The sequence below is a fragment of the Nylanderia fulva genome, unplaced genomic scaffold (assembly GCF_048542155.1).
Source record: "Nylanderia fulva isolate GAGA-0341 unplaced genomic scaffold, ASM4854215v1 Scaffold132, whole genome shotgun sequence".
Classification (NCBI taxonomy): domain Eukaryota; kingdom Metazoa; phylum Arthropoda; class Insecta; order Hymenoptera; family Formicidae; genus Nylanderia; species Nylanderia fulva.
In genome coordinates, this window is record NW_028189538.1 from 257,488 (window position 1) to 280,037 (window position 22,550).

The following is a 22,550-nucleotide window of genomic DNA, read 5'->3' on the forward strand; positions in this document are numbered from 1 at the left end:
TATTTTATTTTATTGTACAATATTAAGTATACATATATATATACACACACACACACATATATATATATATATATATATATATATATATATATAAAACTTATTTCTCTCTCTCTCTCTCTCTCTCTCTCTATATATATATATATATATATATATATATATATATATATATATATATATATAGCTTTCGTGAGTTCTGTGAGTTATTTTTGCGTAAAAAATATATGTATAATATTTCGTATACATATTCATCTGCAATCCTTCGTGAATTTCGATATAGTATCATCCTCATATGTAGAATGACTAAACATTTATATATATATATATATATATATATATATCCTAAAGCTTGTATCAGATTAAACATATTGAAGATTAAAAGATTGGAATATTTCTAAACAGAATAAAAATTGCTAATCAAAACAAAAGAAGCTAAATTTTTTTCTGATAAACCAAATTTTAAGTTTCAAAATGCATATATATATATATATATATATATATATATATATAGTCTGATACGAACTTTAAATAATTAATCTGATGAGGTATTTCACAAATGCTTAATAAATATATCTAGGTTTTTACTATTTTTATTTACAATATATGATTTAAAAAAGTTAATAGATATGTATTATATGTTTATATCGCTTTGTTCTTTTAAAGTTGCAAATTGAGTATTATATCTGTTATTTTATTTTTAATATATAATTTATTTTAATTTTAAACTTACATATATATATATATATATATATATATATATATATACGTAAAATATGGGATATGGCACTCTTATTATGAGATAGAATAACTAAAATATAGAAAATAATAATAATAAAATATAATTTGATAAAAACGAAAAAGTGAAGATAATAAAAATGCAAAAAAATGCAAAAAAGAACCTATAATTATTTTTATAATCTTTTCAAGGCTCCTGACTCCCCGACCATGTTAGAATTTTCAGCATATGCTTTCTCGCCTTTGACGTCACAATAGCCTCAGCGAGGATTCATCAAGAGTCTTTTTAAAGCGTATTATATCTTTCAAATATATGTCAGTTTTACGGGTATGTAAAGTTAGCCCCCCATTTTTTTAATTTCAAAAAAATTATTAGAGTTCTTGCTGCCTCCTTAATAGTTCTAGAGTTCTCTATCGGTTTTATAAATAGTTCCGGCGTTTAAAGCATCGAAAATAGCATTTCAAGTTAAGGGGGGCTAACTTCATATTTTTTTCTTTTGAGGTCGTATAACTTTTTTTCTATTCATTTTAGCGCATTAAAACATAAGAGTAATTGATAGAACTCTTCGGGGGGCTATCAGAACTCTCAATAAAATTGCCGATTTCCAAAAAAAATTGCGGATTCGAAATTTTTTAAGTCTCGCAGAGATTAAATTTTCTTTTTTGATAATCGGCAGTTCTGTTGGCAGTTCTGGCAGCCCCCCAAAGAGTTCTAACGAAAAGTATTAGTATTCGCGCTACGACGCAAAATAAAAGAGTTCTAGTTACTTAAAATTAGAAATTTGAATGCTAATACTTTTCGTTAGAACTTTTCGGGGGGCTGCCAGAATTGTCAACAAAACTGCCGATTAAAAAAAAAAATTTTACCCCTACGAGACTTAGAAAAATTTCGAATTTCTAACTTTAAGTAACGAAAATTCTTTTATTTTGCGTCGTAGCGCTTCTAATACTAATACTTTTTGTTAGAACTCTTCGGGGGGGGGGGGGGGGGGGGGTGCCAAAACTGTCAACAGAACTGCCGATTATCGAAAAAGAAAATTTGACCCTTGCGGGACTTAGAAAATTTCGAATCCGCGATTTTTTTTTGAAAATTGACAATTTTATTGAGAGTTCTGATAGTTCCCCAAAGAGTTCTATCAATTACCCTTATGTTTTAATGCGCTAAAATAAATAGAAAAAAAGTTATACGACCTTAAAAGTTAAAAAAAATATGAAGTTAGCCCCCCTTAACTTCAAATGCTATTTTCAATGCTTTAAACGCCGGAACTATTTCTAAAACCGATAGAGAACTCTAGAACTATTAAAGGGGCAGCAAGAACTCTAATAGTTTTTTTAAAATTACAAAAATGGGGGCTAACTTCACATACCCCAGTTTTACGATTACTGATCTCTATATCTTTCACGGTTATGCACGTGCTATGTCTATCCTGTCTCGAGATTTTTCTAGAACCAGAAGATAATCGGGAGTAGTGTGATTCAACACATCGACCTCGATCATAAAAATCGACGCGGGCGGCGTTTCCTCGATTCGATCCTCCTGGGCTGGTAAAAGCGGTATCAGCGATTTGTAAGTTTGCAGTTCCATGGACGGCGAGATTCCACGTACGCTCGGATCGCTGACCGCCTCTTCCTCGCCCAATCGCTCGTTCGACGGTGCGGAATCGCTAATCACAACTGCTGTTTTGGTGTTGATATCAGATGATTGACGTGTTTCTTTCTCCTGCGTCAATGAAACACGCCTTTCAGAAAATGCATTGCTTGTCCTCTTATTGTCGATCACCTGTAACCAATAGAGATCCAATAAAGATCCAATAGACATCCAATATAGCAGAGATCCAATAGTGATCTAATAGAGATTCAATAGTGATCCAATAGAGATATAGATTGCAAATTGTAAAAAAAACTGTTTTACCAAAGGCCTTTCTAATACTTGACCTTGACATATATTGTCAAGGTTATTGTCCAGAGTATCAATCAAAAAATAAGGTTTTAGCCGTCGCTCATTTTTTATTAAAAAGTTATTAATAAAAAAACTTTCATAAATAGACTATTATATAATAACATAAGAATTATATTAATAAGTATTAGAATATTAATAAGAATTATATTAAAAAGTATATCAAGGCTCTGTAATATTAAATATTAAAGACAAATAAAAAAGGCCTAAGAGCTATACACTGATGTTTCTTGTGCACATTTTCAACAAAAATGAATTTTTCGTTGGAAGTAAGAATTATAAATTATACATATATATTATATAGTTATATACATATATACAGGGTGTCCCTTTTTAAACAACGCACCTCGATACTTCAACGAAGCATTTTCAACAAAAATGTTTCAGACAAAAAATGTATGATTTCGAGAGGAACATAAGATGGTGTCATTGATTTGACCTTGAAAAATTATTTAAAGGTTACGTAAAGATCAACTTCAATTTCTTAAATGGAACCATCTATTTTCCATTGTAATATTCTTGTAACCTATCTCGAGAGTTTTCCAAAACATTATAACAAAATACTTTTATGGAGTAATTTTTCAATTATAAAGGTTTGAAGTTTGTTGACAAAAAATGTAATATATTTTGTAAAATATTCAATTTTCGGTATTCATACCTTAATACTTTTGTGCAACCGACGCGCGAAAAGTCGCCCTTTCCATACATGATTTTAGAAAGGGCTCCCTTTCCACGCACCGGTTACACAAAATATTGTAGCCAACATGTGTGGGTCATAAATCGGCCGATCGCGGATTGTCACTCGGCTTCGCCTCGTGCGCCAAACTTCCGCACTCTCGGCCGATTTACGATCCCCCGCACTTGTTAGCTAATATACTATTATGCAATAATAAGACCAATCAATTGGTATAAAGAAAATATATAGTTGCTTTAAAAATGATGTATGTTATTTAAAATACATTTTTTTAAAAGCAACTATGTGTTATCTTTACACCAATTGATTGGTCTCATTATTCCGCGCATAAAAGTATTAAGGTATGATTATCGAAAACTGAATATTTTACAAAATATTTTACATTTTTCCATAAAATTGTTAGCTTATTCAAACCTTTTATAACTCAAAGAGTACTCCATGAAAATTAAGTACTTTATTATAGGATTTTGGAAAGCTCTCGAGATAAACTACAAAAATATACAATAAAAAATAGATAGTTTCATTTAAAAAATTGCAGTTGACCTTCACGTGACCTCTAAATGACTTTTCAAGGTCAAATCAATGGCACCATCTTATTTCCTCTTCGAAACCATACAACTTGTGTCTGAAACATTTTTGTTGAAAATGCTTCGTTGAAAAATTATCAAGGTGCGTTGTTTAAAATGGGACATCTTGTATACACATACACGCGCGCGCGTGTGCGTCTGTGTGTGTGTGTGTGTGTAATAGTAAATTTGATGGATAAACAATTTTATACCAACGCAGTTGTGTATTTTATGCTAAGTTGTGGTTATTTATTCTTTAGCTATGTTATAAAGTTATGACAACGTTATGTTTTAACCGCGAAATATACTAACGCATTTGTGTAGCATATACGTTATTTAAATGTATAGAAAATTAACTTGAACAAAATATTTTAACTTTTAGTATCAAAGTAAATAATTTCACACACACTCATCACAATGCCACAGAAATTCTCTCAAATATATACATACATATGCTCCTTTATTATTCAATATTTATCTAAAATGTTTTATATTAGATACTTTTGCATTATTTATCAACATTTTTGATACATTTTTTAAATTGTTTTGTTTAATATGTTACCATTGTTATTATTTTATTTATTGATAATTTTGAACATATAAAATAATAAATCGATATTATAACAATAATTGAAGAAAATGGACTAATCAAATTATTATATAAAATATTATATTTAAAATCTAACATTAAATAATATTAGAATATGGCTTTAGATTCTAGAATTAGATATCGATGTGTTACTTCTAATTTTAATATTTACTGTATTTATTAAATTATTTTTACTATTCTAGATGTATATATAGTATCTCTAAGAAAAAATAAAATATTTTAAGAATTAATTTGTTAATATTAAAGTACTTATAATTTGGTTAGATTATTTTTATTATTTCATTTAAGTTAAAAATTTCAAGTTATTATAAAAAACTAATATCTTTTTTTTAGTATATATTTTATTATTTTTCTAGAAATATTTTGATAATATCAATTTTCGTTAAATAGAGACAAAATGACAAAAATTATATAGAAATGTAGATATTTGAGAATTGCCAGACAGAATTTAAAAAAGTAAAACTCCTCTCTCGACCGTACCATCAAAAATTATTCATTAAATCACAACGTTTCGACCTTCGAACCCTTCTTTGAGTCCTTATCAAGTGATCTAGATATACATAGAGAAGAAATACAGTACAGAGATTAATACAATAAAAAAAAATTACTTCAAAAGGACTCAAAGAAGGATTGAAACGTTGTGATTTAATGAATAATATTTGCCGGTACGGTCGAGAGAGGAGTTTTTAAAAATTATATAATTTAATATACACTAGTCAGAACAATTAGAGGAGCACTTAAATTTTCTTAAACAGTAGGCAAAATTCAATCAGCTGTAACTTTATTAAAAATAAAAATTCAAATTTTAAAAAAAGTTTTATAACTTGAAATCTCTACTTTCGAAAGCTCACTACATTTTTACATTTCTATTTAGTTTGATAATTTTTACTTGTAGAAAACTACATATATGAACTGGATAAAATTAGAAATTTTCTTCTCACTTTGCCTGTTACGTGTGTAAAAAAATTTACGAAGTTTTTCAACTCTGGTGAAAAAGCTTGAAGATTTCTTAACAAAATTGTTTTTTAAAAATCTTTCTACGTGTTTTTATTACTGAATTATTGCCGATTGAGCATGTTGGCTTTAGTCGTTCATAACTCTGTTACAAATCATCGTACCGCAATTTTAAAAAACGATTACTAAAGCTGAAACTTTACTCTATGCAGCGGAATAATTGCCAAAATTTTTGCAAAAACATATAGACCAGTTACAAATGATTGAAAATAACGTAAAAATTATCGACTTTTTTCTTTTAAAAAAGGCAAGTTAAGTCGATTCTCGAATGTATCGGTTTATCTCGAAAATCTCGAAGTATTGTTGCCTCTTTTTCGCGATGCTGATTGGTTCTGTCATAGCGTTTACTTCGTGAACGGCTGTCATTGCATATTTTGATAATTGTATGTATCGAGGGATTAGTATAGTGATAGTAATGTACATATATTAAAGGATTTGGTGTATATAATAGTTAAAATCTGGTAAATAATTGTTTATTAATTTTGTGATTGAGTGATTTTGACTTCAGTTTTTTGTTAGTTAGAAAGGGAAATAAAAATTTAGTAAATTAAAATTAAATATATATAGAAATTCAGTTAATTTATGTCTAAATTAACTGAATTTCTATATATACCTAATTTTAATTTACTAAATTTTTATTTATAGAAATCCAACGAATTAAAATTATTTACACAATAGAAATTCGGCGAATTAAAATTATATATACATAATAAAAATAAAGAATTAATTTTATGTAGAAAATAAAAATTCGACAAATTTTAATTATGTATATATATATATATATATATATATATATATATATGTATATATACATATATATATATATAATAGAAATTCAGCAAATATCTATTATATATAATAGCAAATTTCTATTATATATAACAGAAATTCAGCAAATTTCTATTATATACATAATCTTAATTCATCAAATTTTTATTTTGTACATAAAATTAATTCTTCATAAAATTGATTCATTTTTATTATGTACATAATTTTGATTCGAATTTCTATGTACTTAATTTTGATTCGCCGAATTTATATTATGCACATAAATTTCATTTTTGAATTTCCATTATATATGTACTTAATTTCGATTCACCGAATTCCTATTATGTACATATTTATTATTCCTGAATATCTATTATATGTACTATATATGTAATTTTAATTCTCGAATTTCTATTATATACATAATTTGCCGAATTTCTATTATGTACTTAATTTTGATTCGCCAAATTTATATTATGCACATAATTTTAATTCGCAGAATTTTTATAATGTACATAATTTTAATTTGTCGAATTTTTATTATATACATAATTTTAATTCTCAAATTTTTATCATGTACATAATATAGATTCCTAAATTTCTATTATGTACATAATCTTAATTAAATTTCTATAATTTCTATTATGTTCATTTAATTCACCGTATATTTTTTATGTAAATAATTTTAATTTGCTCAATTTCAATTACATATATAATTTTAATTTGTCGTATTTCTTTTATGTAAATAATTTTAATTCTCTGAATTTCTATTATGTACATATAATTTTATTCTTGAATTTTTATTGTGTATATAATTTTAATTCTTGAATTTTCATTGTGTTTTAAATTTTGATTTGCCAAATTTATACTATGTACAATACCTAAGAATTCTTGAATTTCTATTATGTTATAATTCCAATTCGCCGAATTTCTATTATGCACATAATTTTAATTGGCCAAATTTCTATTAGGTACAATTACAGTTATTTACATAATATGTAGAAATAGGGCGAATTAAACTTATGTGCATAATAGAAATTCAAGAATTAAATTATGTACATAATGGAACATCAAAAATTAAAATTATTTACGTAAAAGAAATACAGCAAATTAAAATTGTTTGTAATAGAAATTAGGTAAATTAAAATTATGTACAAATTCGAGAATTAAAGTTATGTACATAATTGAAATTCGGCAAATTAAAATTATGTACAATCACGGAGAAAAAGTTTGTTTAGCGCGCGCAAAACGCGCGTTTATATTATCTAGTGACCTAAAAAACAATTGTATAGTACAATAAAAAAATTTATTCTTCACGGTTTTTTCTACTTTTGAGTACCTTGAATATGATACAAAATTGGTGAATAGCTGTAAGATTTTTTTCATGACGGCCACTGTTTTTATGAGTAAGAAGTAAAATTGTTTAAGTTTTTATTTAAAAAGTTACAGCCGATTAAATTTTGTCTATTTTTTGAAATTTAAGCGCTCTTCTAATTATTTTGACTAATGTAGATAAAAATTTAAAGATATAACACAAAAGTGAAACGCATCCGAAACATAAGAAATAAAAATTGGAAAGTTTATTAATTAATTATCCCTAAATAATAAAAAATTAAATTTTCTTTCTTTCTTTTTTCTCTTAAAAAAATAAACCAAAATAAGTTTCTTCCTGTTTGACATTTAAAATTTAATTAAATTATACAGTCAAATAGAGAACGATTAACGCACCTGGCGTAACAAACTCGATCTTTGACTCCTCGGCTGAGGAAAGTCGCTAAGACGATGAGCCTGAGGCTGCCTCTGCGAACCGACGAGGGATCCGCGATCCTGGATCACGCTGATTACGCTCGATTTGACATTGCTGTGCGGGAAAAGTAGTCGCCAGACAAAATTCTTGAGCGCGAAGCGAAAATCTTTGAGGTGATAGGCGTAGAGGAGCGGATTGCCGACTGAGTTCATGTGCGAGAGGATGATGCAGAAGTTCATCAGAAGATCGTTTACCTCGCATTTGGGACAAAAGGCCATTACGCAGTTTATCGTGTACAGCGGAAACCAGCAGACAATGAAGAAGAGGACGATACGTGAGAGATTCTGCGTAGCCTTGATCTCCCGTTTGCGTGCCGCGCCGAGCACACGCAACATTGTCCCCGTTGTTTGATGGCCAAGACGCAAACCACCGAGACGACGAACAGCACCGCTACCATTTGGGTCCACCGTGACGATTTGCTGTAACTACAACCGTCGTACCCGTTACACTTCTTACAGGTAAACCTTTTATCTTCTACCTTCGCGATTAAAATGAGACTTTGGGAAATGGTACTTAGGCATGTCTCATTTAAAGTTAAAGATCAGATCTTCTACCAAATTTCCAGGAACACCAGAATTCGGAGTGTTAGAGACTTGATGGAGTCTGCAGCCAAACTAATAGTTGTATTTGTAACTTATTTCTATGAATTTTCAAGTGTTCTCACTGAATTGCCCCTTTCGTAGAGATTATAGTAGCTTCTGATTGAGTGAATTTTTGAAAGCGGTGCATTTGCACATAATACAATTGGACGTCGCAAATGGACACGATACTTTATTGCACACGGTTCAATTGAACACTGTTTTTTTGCACACCGTTTTTTTACATATTGTTTAATTACACACTGTTCGTTTAGACACTGTTTTTTTGGACACCGTTATTAATATAGATTTGCAACTTTCAATACAAAGCATAATCTATTTCACCTTATTCCACATGGGTTTTCCACACATATCGACCGGTGCTTTCAATCATTAACAAGGTGTTTTCAATCATTATCAATAATTAAGAAAAGTGTGTAATTCAATGGTGGGCAAATGAACAGTTTGCAATAAAATTGTATCCAAACAAACGATCTGCAAAAGAATAACGGCGCGCAAAAGAATAGTGTGCAAAAGAACGATGTCCAATTGAACTATATGTGCAAAATATCGTGTCCATTTGTAACATATGCAATTGTACTGTGTTCAAATAAAGGCCACTCGCGCGCATTTTTACTATTTTTCTGCTCATTCATTATCTAATCAATTATTCATAGTTTGACTTTATTGATGAGACAACAATTTTGAATAACAAATTTATTTTTTGTGATAATTTATACACTTTATATATATGTACAATGTTTCAAGCAGAATGCTTCTTATGGGTGATGGTGGTGCCCAATTGAACGCGCATTATTGTTTATATCAATTAAACACTTATTACATCAAATAAGCTCTTCCTGATTGGTCAATCGTGCTAATCACCTTAAGCACCAGTATCGATATTAATGGTTGTGTCGAATCGCATTATGTCCCATTTAGGCCACTTCCACTTTTGGGTGCAACAAAACTCACAGGCACATAATTCCTCCAACCTTCAAAGGTACGATCGCAAAGACTGTTTACGTCAAAGCAATATTGCACCGGTGTTCAGTATGCGTTCTAGAATATGAATACTTCCCAGATAGGATACTTTCAACGATTAAGACACGAAGGTTTCAAACAATGATTTCAAATTGTGATGCTTCTGAGAGTTTTACAGGAAAGATTAGCTTTAAATAAGACATGCCTAAATCATTTCCCAAAGTCTCATTTCAATCGCGAAGGTAGAAGACAAAAGGCTTTTACTTGTTATAGGTATTTCTTTATATATCGTTGTTTGCGTTGTCGGCATTTCCCAGACAACACCATGTCTAAAAGTTAGTGTATAAAACATCTTTAAGATATTTTTAAGATGTCTTTGGGATGTCATATCAAGATTTCTTAATGATGTTTTATGCACCAATTTTGAACATAGTATTATACTATCTGGGTTTAGTTTCTTCATTCGTGCGACTAACCTGCTTTATGATCACCCGATATATATGGGCGTAGAATGCGGCAATCAGCAAGGCGGGGAAGATTATTGTGGCGAAGTATAAGAATACTAGGTAATTATAATCCATAACTTTAGTGAAAATACATCTGTGATCGCTCGTTTCGCCGCCGTTCCATCCGAATAACGGCAGGAACCCCACTAAAGTGCCTGCTATCCAACACACGCATATTATACCTGAAAGCGAGCGTTCCTTGTTGTAAACATGTCACATCGTCGTGAACTATGTACATACACACAATTAATTCAATTAATGACATTCGCATATTTTACTCATTAAATATGGATTATTGATCACGATTAAACATTTTCATTCTTTCACACCCTATATGTCAAACAAAATTTTTACATTCACGATAGATAAATATAAACGGATTTTTTATCAATTAATAGAAAACGTGTCTATTCCACTGGGAAAAATATTAGTTTATAATATTATTACACATGTAATAAAACATTATTGCAATATAATATTGTTCCATATACAGGATGAGTCATTTTAATCAACGCACGTAAATATTTCGTATAGTAAACAAGATGAAAAAAAAATGTTTCGAATAAAAGTTTTTTGACTATGAGGGGAACATAAAATGATGTTATTGATTTGACCTTGTATAATCATTTAAAGATCACGTAAAGGTCCCTTCTTAAATAGAACCTGCTATTTTTCATTACATATTCTTATAGCTTATCTAAAGAGCTTTCCAAAAACCTATAATAAAGTGTTGTTTGATAAAGTACTTTTCAAATTATAAAAGTTTAAAGTGTGTGTGTTTACAATTTTTTGACATAGAATGTAAAATATCTTGTAAAATGTTCAGTTCAAATCAATAACACCATCTTATGTTTCCCTCAAAAAATTTTTGTTTGAGACATTTTTTCCATCTTGCTTACTATACGAGATATTTACGTGCGTTGATTAAAATGACTCACCCTGTATATACACATATTCCTCCACTAGCCGCTACGTGACAAAATTATATATAAAATTATCTCATATATATTCAAATCTACGCCACAAACATATATCAAGTCTATAAAAGGTGGTTATTATAATATACAATTGAAAGTATATCTTTTAATTTCTGATACAGTCTCAATATATAAGCAATTCAGAATATTAGATAAATTGTTTGAAATTGGATGAATATAGGAAATAAGTGTTAATCTACTTCCTATTTAAAGTAAAAAACGGATTTAATTTTTATATAAATTAAATCTCAAGTGTAATGGATTATAATATAAAATATAATTTATTTTTATTATTTGTTTTATGTTATCTTTATTAAATAGCTTCTAGCTTGCTTTTAATTTTGCCAACTTTAAGGTAGTTCTATCGTTTTTCACAATTCTTAGGAATTTTTAGAAATTTTAATATGTTGTAGACGGAGTTAATATCTATCGATTACGAAATTTTGAAGTCAATTCACCGTTTAGTTTAACAGTTATTTACAATTAAAAATAGCATTTTTTCTATACACCACGTGAAAAGATGGCATTTTCATCACATTTTAATATATAACAATAGAACGGATCTTACAATTTTAATAAAAAACCAGTGGGGTATACAATACGAGTGTGGGATTATTTAAAAAAAAAATAAATTTTTTCCACCGTTTAGTTTCAAAGATATTACTTTTTAAAGAAATGAATTTTTTTCCAAACGGAACATGAAGAGAAATTGCGATGATGATGTGTATTCATACATGAGCTGTTTCTATGTGAAGAGGTTCAGACTGTACAGACTCAACTAAAATTGTTGCTACGGTAACATTGTATAAAAGTATAAACGATGAATTTCCTTATCGATTAGAGGCGAAACTTTTAGTTGATATTGTAGCGATAGAACTACCTTAAAAAGATAGAATGTGTATTTTGAAGTTACACACACACACACATACACACACACACATACACACACACATTTATATATATATATATATATATATATACATATATATATCATAATTATATATACACAAATATATGTATATATAATTTTATATACATACATATATATATATATATAAAAAGAATATATATATATATATATATATATATATATATATATATACATTTATTTGCTTTGCGCGCCACAATGATTTTATGTGCTTTGATTTGATATATATTATTTTGAACAACTGTCAAACTATTAACCTTCGCAATAACAGCTGTTTGATATGAATATAATACACAATGCGAATCGAGACAACCAATCAGCAACGCGGAAAAGCGGCAACAATACATGCGAGAATCGACTTCACATGCCTCTTTTACAAAAAGGACGAGCAACACAAGCGCGCGCTTTTTAATTTTTTTATCACACATATATCGCGAGACTTCCTGCAACTGATTTTTAGACTTCTTAAATAAATCTTAAATAAAAAAATAATTAATAATTCAAATTTGATGAAGTCGCCAGTAGATAAAATCAAAACACAAAGGTTTATTTTAAAATCCGACCACACTGGCAATCCTTTATTAAATTCTTAACACAACGTTTCGACCATGGGTTTTGGTCCTTATCAAGTGTACTACATAAACACAATATCGACAATAATTAGCACAATCAATTAAAAATTTTTTACAGAAATTAATAAATTAATACAATATAAACAATAGTTAACGCAATCAATTGAGTTTTTCAGAAAGCAATAATTTATTGCTTCTAAAAATTACAAAAATTATTAACATTTTACTAAATTTATGGAAATTAATAATTTATCGACTCTAAATACACAAAATTATTAACTAAATTCCGTTAGTTGTCAAAAAATGGCCAATACTTTGTAAAACAGGATAAAACGAAAAAACTTTCTGTTAAACACATCGTCATTACTCATACGAGGCTGAGAACAGACTAAGCGACCTTTATTATTTTGTCATAATTATTATTTAGATTTTCAGTGTCCTTATGTAAATTTAGTGTGTTGTCAAACTTTTTAATAAAGAACATTTCAGCAATTTCTCTTTTCCTAACGTTCTTTTTTTTATGTAATACTTGAGGAGCAGACCATTTAAAATCATATCCGCAATCAAGTTTATGTTTGCTAATTACTGAAAGAAAAAATAATCTTAAATAATTTAAATCTTAAATAATTTTTAGACTTCTTTTCATGCGAACTGTCAATTTGCAAATAACCGCAAATTAATACAAGTGACAGCTGTTCAAGACATGAACTGAGCGCATTGAAAGAACCAATCGGCATCGCGGAAAAACGGCAATAATTAACACTTCACATGCTTTTTTTCAAATAGAATAGGAATAGTTTGCTTTTCTCTAGACTACGTCGCATTTTTTATTATATAATTTTATTTATGAATTTTCTTAATATGCTTTTTTAAATATTTTTTAATATGACACTAGAGGGTCTAAAAAAAGGATCGAAACACGACTATATATTTGATCTGTAACTTCTTAGTGCATAATAAAATTACTCGCAATTATGTTGGCTCTCATTGCCATTTTCATTATCTTATTGATTATTTTTAAGTGAACCTTTATACTAACTATATTTATTTCTAATTACTTTTTAATTATTCTTTTTAATATTTTTCTTGTAATTACATGCGAAAAAATTAATTGGTATAACAAAATACACGTATAGTTGTTTTCAAGAAAAAGTATGTATAAAGTGCAACTATTTTTTTCATAGTTTAGATAGTAATATTAATTATGATATTTCATAATTTATGCATATAAAATTAAAATATAAAATATGTCTATATAGTAAACTATTAACTTTTTAACCATCCTATCCTGATAACTTCTTATGCCAAATATTACGAAGAATAAATTTATTATTATATATAATATTTATTATCAATTATTTTAAAAAATAGAATGGTTTTGTTTAAGAAAACTGTGTTGACCTCTAAATGACTTTGAAAAACGCCATCTCATGACATTAGGTCTGTTTGTTTTGGCTACATTGGCTACACTAGTTCAGAGGTTGTCTTTTTTGCTCGACATTGGAAGGAAAAAGATAACTAGCTCCATTAACTTAGCCGGTCAATTTCGACTTAAAATTTTTTTTTTTTTAATCGTTTGTTGGTCGTTTGTTGGTGATTGTTGGCCCAATTGCAACGTTTGTTGGTTTATATATTTTTTTTAATTAAAAAAGAAAAATTAGCATTAAGTTAGCCGGAAAAAACTTTTAATTTAAAAACTTTTAATTAAAAAAGTCTTTTAATTAAAAAACGGTCTAATCGATGCGTAATCGTTTGTTGATGATTGTTGGTCTAATTTTATCGTTTGTTGATTTATTATTAGTCTTAAAAACGAAAAATTATCACATTGAGGCATCTACATAAATCGAATATTATAATTTTGGTTTATTGCTTACGATTTAAGGCTTATTTCTATAAATGTAAGGCTAACAGGCTATGAATACGGGCCTTAACATTGGCAGGAAATTGAAAATATTTATTTTCTTCTCTAATAGTAAGTTGAAATGATAGATTGCAAAATGTGAGATATTTATTAGACAAAGAATAAACTTGTATTTATATCTTTTTGTAATCTTCAAGTTTTTAGATCTGTATTATGTATCATCAATTCAATGCACTAGTCAAAATATAAATTCAGCATGAATATAATTATAAAAAAATATTTTGACAAATTTATACATAATAATTATATACTTGGTAAGAATCCTTGCAGTTTTAGATCTGTATTATATATCATCAATTCAATGCTAGTCAAAATATAAATTCAGCATAAATATAATTATAAAAAAAATATTTTGACAAATTTATACATAATAATTATATACTTGGTAAAGATTCTTGAAGTTTTTAGATCTGTATTATATATCAATTCAATGCTAGTCAAAATATAAATTTAGCATAAATAATTACAAGAAGAATATTTTGACAGATTTATACATAATAATTATACTAATATTATTTTTTTTATAATTATTCATGTTGAATTTATATTTTGACTAGCATTGAATTGATGATATATAATACAGATCTAAAAACTTCAAGAGATTACAAAAAGATATAAATAGTTTTTTCTTTGTCTTATAAATATCTCATATTTTGTAATTTATCATTTCAACTTACTATTAGAGAAGAAAATAAATATTTTCAATTTCCTGCCAATATTAAGGCGTGTATTCATAGCTTGTTAGTCTTATATTTATAAAAATAAGCCTTAAATCGTAAGCAATAAACCAAAATCATAATATTCAATTTCTATAGATGCGGCCTCAATGTGATAATTTTTCATTTTTAAGACTAATAATAAACCAACAAACGATAAAATTAGACCAACAATCACCAACAAACGACCAACAAACGATTAAAAAAAAAATTTTTAAAGTCAAAGTTGACCGGCTAAGTTAATGCGGAGCTAAGATAACCTCTGAACTAGTGTAGCCAGTGTAGCCAAAATAAATAGACCTATTATGTCCTTTTCGAAATCCTACAACTTTTATATAAAATTATATATATAAAGAACTAAGAAGTCACCAGTCGATAATTAAAAATGGTAATAATTTCGTCAACCATATCTGGCTATAAATACTATTTATTAACGACGTTTCGGCCATGGGTTTCGGCTCTTATCAAGTGCTACTTAATACCGCATTATTGTAATAACACTACTTGTTTGATCTTAGGTCATGACGTGATGTACTGTCATGATAATGTGTTCAATGTGTTTTATATAAAATATTTTGTATTACACGTGCAGGCAAAGTGGCACTTTGTGTGCGTGTTTTCTGTGCGGAAAGCGGCCGATTTCCCACGCCGCCATCTAGCGGCGACGCGGTGAGTGAATAAGCCGCATTCAAAGCCGTTGCCTACAGCTGAGCCGCGTTCAAAGTCATTACCCAATTGCCCACGGCTTCAGCCGTGAACAATGACTTTGAACGCGGCTATTCTCGCACCGTGCCGCCGCAAGATGGCGGCGTGCGATCGGCCACCTCGCGCACAGAAAACGCGCACAAAGCCACTTTGCCTGCACTTGTATTACAAAATAGTATGTGTATCACGTGCGGATTGATAATTGTTCACTCGTGACCAATTGTCAACTTTCCGCACTTGATACACAATATACTATTTCTCAAAAACATTTTAGTTTTTAGATAATCAAACTGTATCACTTAAAATAAAATATTCTATATATATAAAACAATGCTAAACAAATAGATTTATTACAATGTAACATCACGTGGCGCGATTTAGAATAGAATCACAAATTAAGCAACGTCATATAATTGATTTCATTTACCGTTATTTAAATCCTTACATCCAAATATACATATATATAATTTCGAAAATGGGATTGAAGTACCACGTATACATACGTAGCTATCGAGCCTTCTTGTCTCTTTCATTAACACACATCACTGTATTAGGTAATAACGTATCTAAAGGTCTGATTTATAAGCTTCCTTTGTAAGTGATCCTTAACTAAACAAGCCTGCAATTGCGGTTAACCTATTACGTAAAAGTGTAACCTATAATTCCTATTGTTAGAATTCAGATTATACGCATTTTTATATTTTATATCTTTATATTTTATATTTTATATCAATGAAATCAATGATCAAATACGTATTTTTATATTTTATATCAATGACACTAAAAACTATTCAAGTATTTACAATATTTAGGACTAATTTTATTAACACATCGCTTAAAATAAACTCCTGATCAAAACTAACATTTTTCTCTCTATTTCCGTATTATGCGGCTACAACTATACAATCTATAAATATCTAAATATAAAGTGCCAGAATATATATCAACTCGCATATCGAACTTCGTCCAAACTATATCGGCAATCTTGATCACTTGAATACAAATTTATTTACAGAAAAGCGAAAGAAAGAAATAATCAATTCACGTGAAATGTAATTATTACATCAAGATCAAGTTCCCGTCATTCCTCCTTACAAGTATAACTCAAATGCCATTCGCCGATATTCTTAAAACTTTGCACATACGTAGTACATCGGAAAACATTAAACACGTGTTTTTTTATTTTGGTGAACAAGGCGATTTAAGGTTAGAAAACGCATTCAAAAGTTTAACACCATTTAGCACAATGGTAACCCTTGTAGAAATTTATCACTAGTAACGCCAATTAATCACTTTATTTCGAGTACTTAAAATATTGATATACAGTAATTTAAGTACTTGAAATAAGTGATTAAGTACTCGAAATAAGTAATAAATTGGCGTTACTAGTAATAATTAAATTTGTATAAGGGAATAACTAACATTAGTCATGAGTGTCATTATTCTCTTACAGCTTTTACGAAAAAAAGTCGTAATCAAAATTAAAAGAATGAAGTTTCTTCGATTAAGTAGAGCTTGAAATAAAATGTCTTTTTATATTGTTGGTCTTGTCTTGTGTCAGCTTCAATAACTTTTTCAAAAAAACGTGGTTAAAATTGTCATCAAGGACGATGTCAACGCCTACGGAACGTATTAATTTCTCGCATATTAACGATGAAACTTTTCGAGATTTGATTAAAATCAAAGATCATATCGAGACGAACATTTGTTGGATATGACGGATTGAAACACGCTTTAATTGCTTATAAATTCTCGACTCTTATTAAAGAACTAACATTAATTTTCGATATTATGTGGAATTTTTGTATGATTTTGTATTTTTTAATAATTACTGTAATATAATACTGAGGAAGACCGCGTGCGGTTGAAACGTTTATTTTATAATGATTGTAATTTTCGCTTAAGTTTGAGTATAGAATGTTTGTAGCTTTCACATAATGTTTTATGTTTAGTTTATACATGGAATAAATTTTATTTGACAGAACAACTCTAATAATTGGTCGATAAATTGGCCTTTTTATCTATCACTAGTTATATTTATAATATTTACCATAATATTTATCGTAAATATTTGCTGATATTTATGATAAATATTTATGATCTATTGAATCTAAGATTCCAAAAATATTTATAAAATATTAAAATAATTATTATAAATATTCTATAAATATTTTATAAATTATTATATAATATTCTGTGCTGTCTGAGTATGACGTCAAATTGACATTATTTTGACTTTTTTGTTCTCCTTGGACTTAAAACGTCTTATTGTTTACAAAATAAAAAAACACGTGTTTAATGTTTTTCGATGTACTACGTGCATGCAAAGTTTCAAGAATATCGACGAATGGTACTTGATGAGTAGTGTTCCCAGATAGACAGGTATGCTGAACATAGTATGCAAACATTTTATATATACTTTGTAATGCAATTAGAACAGCATAAAATTACGAATTATTTTCATAAATTTTAATTGTGCATTATGATATCATATTGTTGACATATTGTATATTTGATAAAATAGTAATATGTTTCACTATACTATAATAAACATAACTGCAATTATTATATTTCTGACAAAATAAGCAGCATATTTTCGCAATTTTCACGGCATTAGAAGATTCTTTTACTTGCTGATAATACTCACGTCATATTAGGATCTGTTAAATGTTTATGCAAGCATTTTCAATTTTAAAATGTTGTCATTATGCAAGCAATCTGCTGAAATATGTCTATCTGGGGTTATTTGTTAAAATAGAAAAATTACACGGATCATCGTCCGCTATTAATAATTCTCATGACACGAGCGCCCGATATTGAATATCAAATTAATAACGTCAGAACCGGGAACGTAGGATGATGGTCCCTCACCTATGGCAGTTTTGGTGCGTACGGTGCGCGAATATCTCATGGGATGCAATATCGCCCAGTAACGATCGACGGACACCGCCACCAGGCAGAAGATGCTAATGGTGCAGAGAACCACGAGGACCGATACGGTGAATAGGCAGGCGTGCAGATTCGTGGGTAGACCGATGCTCGCGAGGATCGCGAACGGGATTGCGAAGAGGCCGACCAGTAGATCGGCCGCAGCGAGCGAGACGATGTAGTAGTTGGTACGTCTGCGTAGCTTCCGCTCCTTGCCGAACACAATGATCACCAGGCCGTTACCGAGGACGGCGCAGATCGCCACCAGAATCTCGCAGACGGTGTACGGCAGGTTCAGCTTTGTCTCAGTCCATGACGCGTTTGTCGGGTTGAAGTGATCCAGATAGTTGAATAACGTGTCGGTCGCGTTCGATGCGAATCCCATCGTCCCGACTATCGTTGAGCAAGACTGTCATCTGACAGTCTTACTAGCGCCGTCGAAGACACAACAAGCGGATGATTTTCTTCGTTGTTACTTTTCGATCTTGAAGCATGATATTGTACGATGTGGTACAGAGTCAGCCGGAGCGATCGTCATCATGTTGATTGTCGTTAATGGAATGCGATATTTTCCAGTATGACAAGTAATAGTCATTGCTTCTTCGATAGAATTGTTAGATATTTAATAATTATTACTTTCTCTCTTTTTTTTTAACTCTCGAACTCTTGTTGGGCTCATTCGCTGGAGATTGTTCAAAATCGCGGGTGTCATCATCGAGCGTAAGAAAAAAAAGACTAATTGCTTCATTACTCACGCCCTGCTCCGGAATTAACAATTCTTCTTCAGTGATTATTCTAGACTAGACACTAGAGACTCTTCTTGAAAAACGTCCCAGTCCTTTTTAATTCTATTATCTTTAAAAATACCGTGCCTATCGATTTTTGAAAGAATTCAAATGTGTTGTGCTACCAATTCTATGCATCACCATCTACATTTAATTAATTTTTTCTGGTTTTATAATCCGGTTTATTCTCGCAGTTCTTTGATATTTTTAACAAATAATGAATATTCTTATTATATATTTTTATTATATATTCTTATATAAATTTTTTTGGTCTTATGGCTTCTGATCGTTCTTCTCGCATCAAAGTAGAAGAGGATCGATCGGTCGCTCATTCGCGTGATACATTCATGGACGTTGCGTTTCCTGTCCATTTACTTATATGGGAGGAGCAGCGAAATCGAGTTAAGATGGATTTCCGCACGATATCATCTAATAGGACCGTATTTTGTGTCACGCGAATTCGCAGACGCGCCGTCACGTCGCTACAAAGCAAAGTTAGGAAGCCGTTTTCATATTCATGTACTCAGCATATCACATATATCTTCTCTCACGATCACGTTACTTTTTTCATTATTACTCATTATTTAAAGATCATTTTATTAACATTATTTTTAGATATCCACTAGATTGTTTTTCACAGCGATAAAAACAACGAAAGAAAGAGAAACAGAAATGACACTAATTGAAGAAAATAATATCACAATTGCACAATTAAAAATTTTCTTTTTAATTAATTCGCGTTATTCATTCATGTGCGTCCTCGAAAGAGCGGGAAAAATTATTGCACAAAGTCTGTCGCTTCTCGATCGATCGAATATATTTAGCTGAATATATACTTATGTAAATTCTATTTTATGTTATATGGTAAATATTTTTATGTGGTATTATAATTAACTTGTGGTATACACATAGATAAGATTCTTTTCTTCCGCAACACGCGAAACCGTGAAAAACACTACAACAAAGCTGAATAAGCGAACGCGTCCGCCTTCGCAACCCTGTTGCGTGTGACTGAGGTGTTCCTTGTGACGGTAGAAAACATGAAGTGAAGGTGGAGGTGGAAGTCTCCAGCTCGTGCTCTTCCTTCCGCCTTCGTTATTAAAACGTCGAGTCAAGGAAAGGTCCCTAATAGCACACATATCCCGAAGGCGTTCAGAGAACATCCTCAGGATGTTCGAATATCCTCTGGATATCCTCTGAATATCTTTCGGATATTGTTGTGCTATTAGGGGTTGCACTTGATGGGTGTATTTTTTTCGCATTTGCAATACGTCGTTTCATCTCAATTTTAACGTGGATTTTCTTATAATTTAATAATATATTAGTTCGTTTATCGCTCGTAACAGATTTACGATCATAGATTTGTTCGTTTTAGCTGAACTGACTGCGCTAGTTCAGAGTTTATCTTTTTCCTTCCAATATGTTGAGTAAAAAACTTTACTCGACATATTGGAAGGAAAAAGATAAACTCTGAACTAACGCAGTCAGTAAAGTTTTTTACTCGACATATTGGAAGGAAAAAGATAAACTCTGAACTAGCGCAGTCAATTCAGCTAGAACGAACAGACCTTATATTAAGCATATATCCCAATTTTTTCCTATTTTTGTTTTTGTTTTTCTAGAAGCTACATTCCCTTTCAGGGCTGACGAGAGGGGGGTGGTGACGGGGTGATTTCCCCCGGGCCCGGATTTCTTTAAAGGGCCCGAAATTTTTGAGAATTCGAATTTTCTAAATGCTCATTGTTTTCAAAACATAGTTTCTTGTTTTTTTGTAAAAATTTTATCTAAATTAATATAGATTAAGAATAAATTTGCATTTAGTTAAAGATGTTTATAACGTATTTGATTTACTGATTCGACCCGTTGATCTTTCTTTCCCTGCATTCTTTTTTTATTTCGATAATACCTACACAAAATGGGGGCCCGTAATTTTTTCTCCCGGGCCCGGTTTTTCTCTCCACGGCCCTGTTCCCTTTAATGCCATCCTTGATATGTCTTTTAAATGCGGAAAGCTCAAGGAAACATGTATGACAGATTTATTATGCGATTATAATTTAATTTTGATTGAAAAAATATATTATAAAATATATTTGATAGAAAAATTACATACATGAATAAATTACATTTGGTATCAAAATAAGATGAAATTTTTACATCTTCAGTATTTATAGAGAAAAACGTGACTTATTATACGTTGATAACTCCTTGTAACAATCAATAGATACAATATATAGCCTGTAGTAGTTATAAAAAAATTTATATCTGACGTAAGTCATTACTCTTGCATGCTTATGATCATGCAATCGTATTTGCAGTAAAAGCAGTTGAGCGACAGATAACAAACAAGGAAAATCAATTGTTTATAGGAGAACAAAGTAGGCAGACAAAGTAGTAAACAATTTATTCATTTTGTCCGCGATATTTCTTCAGTCTGCTTCATAACAGAAATATCATTTCATATATAAGATTTAACCTTTTGCTATATTTTATAAAATATAATACATTTTTATGTAATTATATTCGAATATCAAAAACAAAAAATTTGTATTAATTTGTTTTTGCAGATACAATGAGTAATGTTATCAGGGTTGGGTAATAACTAAGTTAATTAGTTAAAAGTTAAAAAGTTAATAACTTTTAACTTAGCTTAGTTAATTTAAAATGTATTAATTTTTAACTTTCAACTAGTTATATTTTTGATTTTAAACTTTTCTCCTCATAAGTTAAATTTGTTTTATCTTTGAATACCATTATTGTTTTTTATAAGTTAAAAACTATTATTAATTTTTATGTTTATTTGTT

The 22,550-nt window shown here is 29.7% G+C and overlaps 1 protein-coding gene across 2 annotated transcripts; it reads right to left on the reverse strand.

Moving 5' to 3' along the window:
* Window positions 1–776: 776 nt before the first annotated feature.
* Window positions 777–20,745, reverse strand: LOC114940664 (adenosine receptor A2b). 2 transcript variants are annotated; one of them, XM_029315399.2, is made up of 4 exons: window positions 18,907–20,745; window positions 10,187–10,398; window positions 8,070–8,567; window positions 777–2,512 (listed from the first exon to the last, which is right to left on the reverse strand). In XM_029315399.2, exons 1-4 carry the CDS (start codon window positions 19,346–19,348, stop codon window positions 2,138–2,140), a joined length of 1,527 nt encoding a protein of 508 aa, XP_029171232.1. In that variant the 5' UTR covers window positions 19,349–20,745; the 3' UTR covers window positions 777–2,137. The 2 variants fall into 2 exon arrangements, with proteins under 2 accessions (XP_029171232.1, XP_029171231.1); XM_029315398.2 differs by having other exon boundaries at window positions 8,070–8,573.
* Between the last annotated feature and the right edge of the window lie 1,805 nt (window positions 20,746–22,550).

Coding starts and splice junctions, on each gene's coding strand:
- LOC114940664 (XM_029315398.2), bottom strand. CDS start 19,348: ATGGGATTCGCATCGAACGCGACCGACACGTTATTCAACTATCTGGAT. Junction 8,574..10,186: donor ATCGGGTGATCATAAAGCAG/GTTAGTCGCACG, acceptor CGACGGTTGTAG/TTACAGCAAATCGTCACGGT. Junction 2,513..8,069: donor GATCGAGTTTGTTACGCCAG/GTGCGTTAATCG, acceptor TATTGGTTACAG/GTGATCGACAATAAGAGGAC.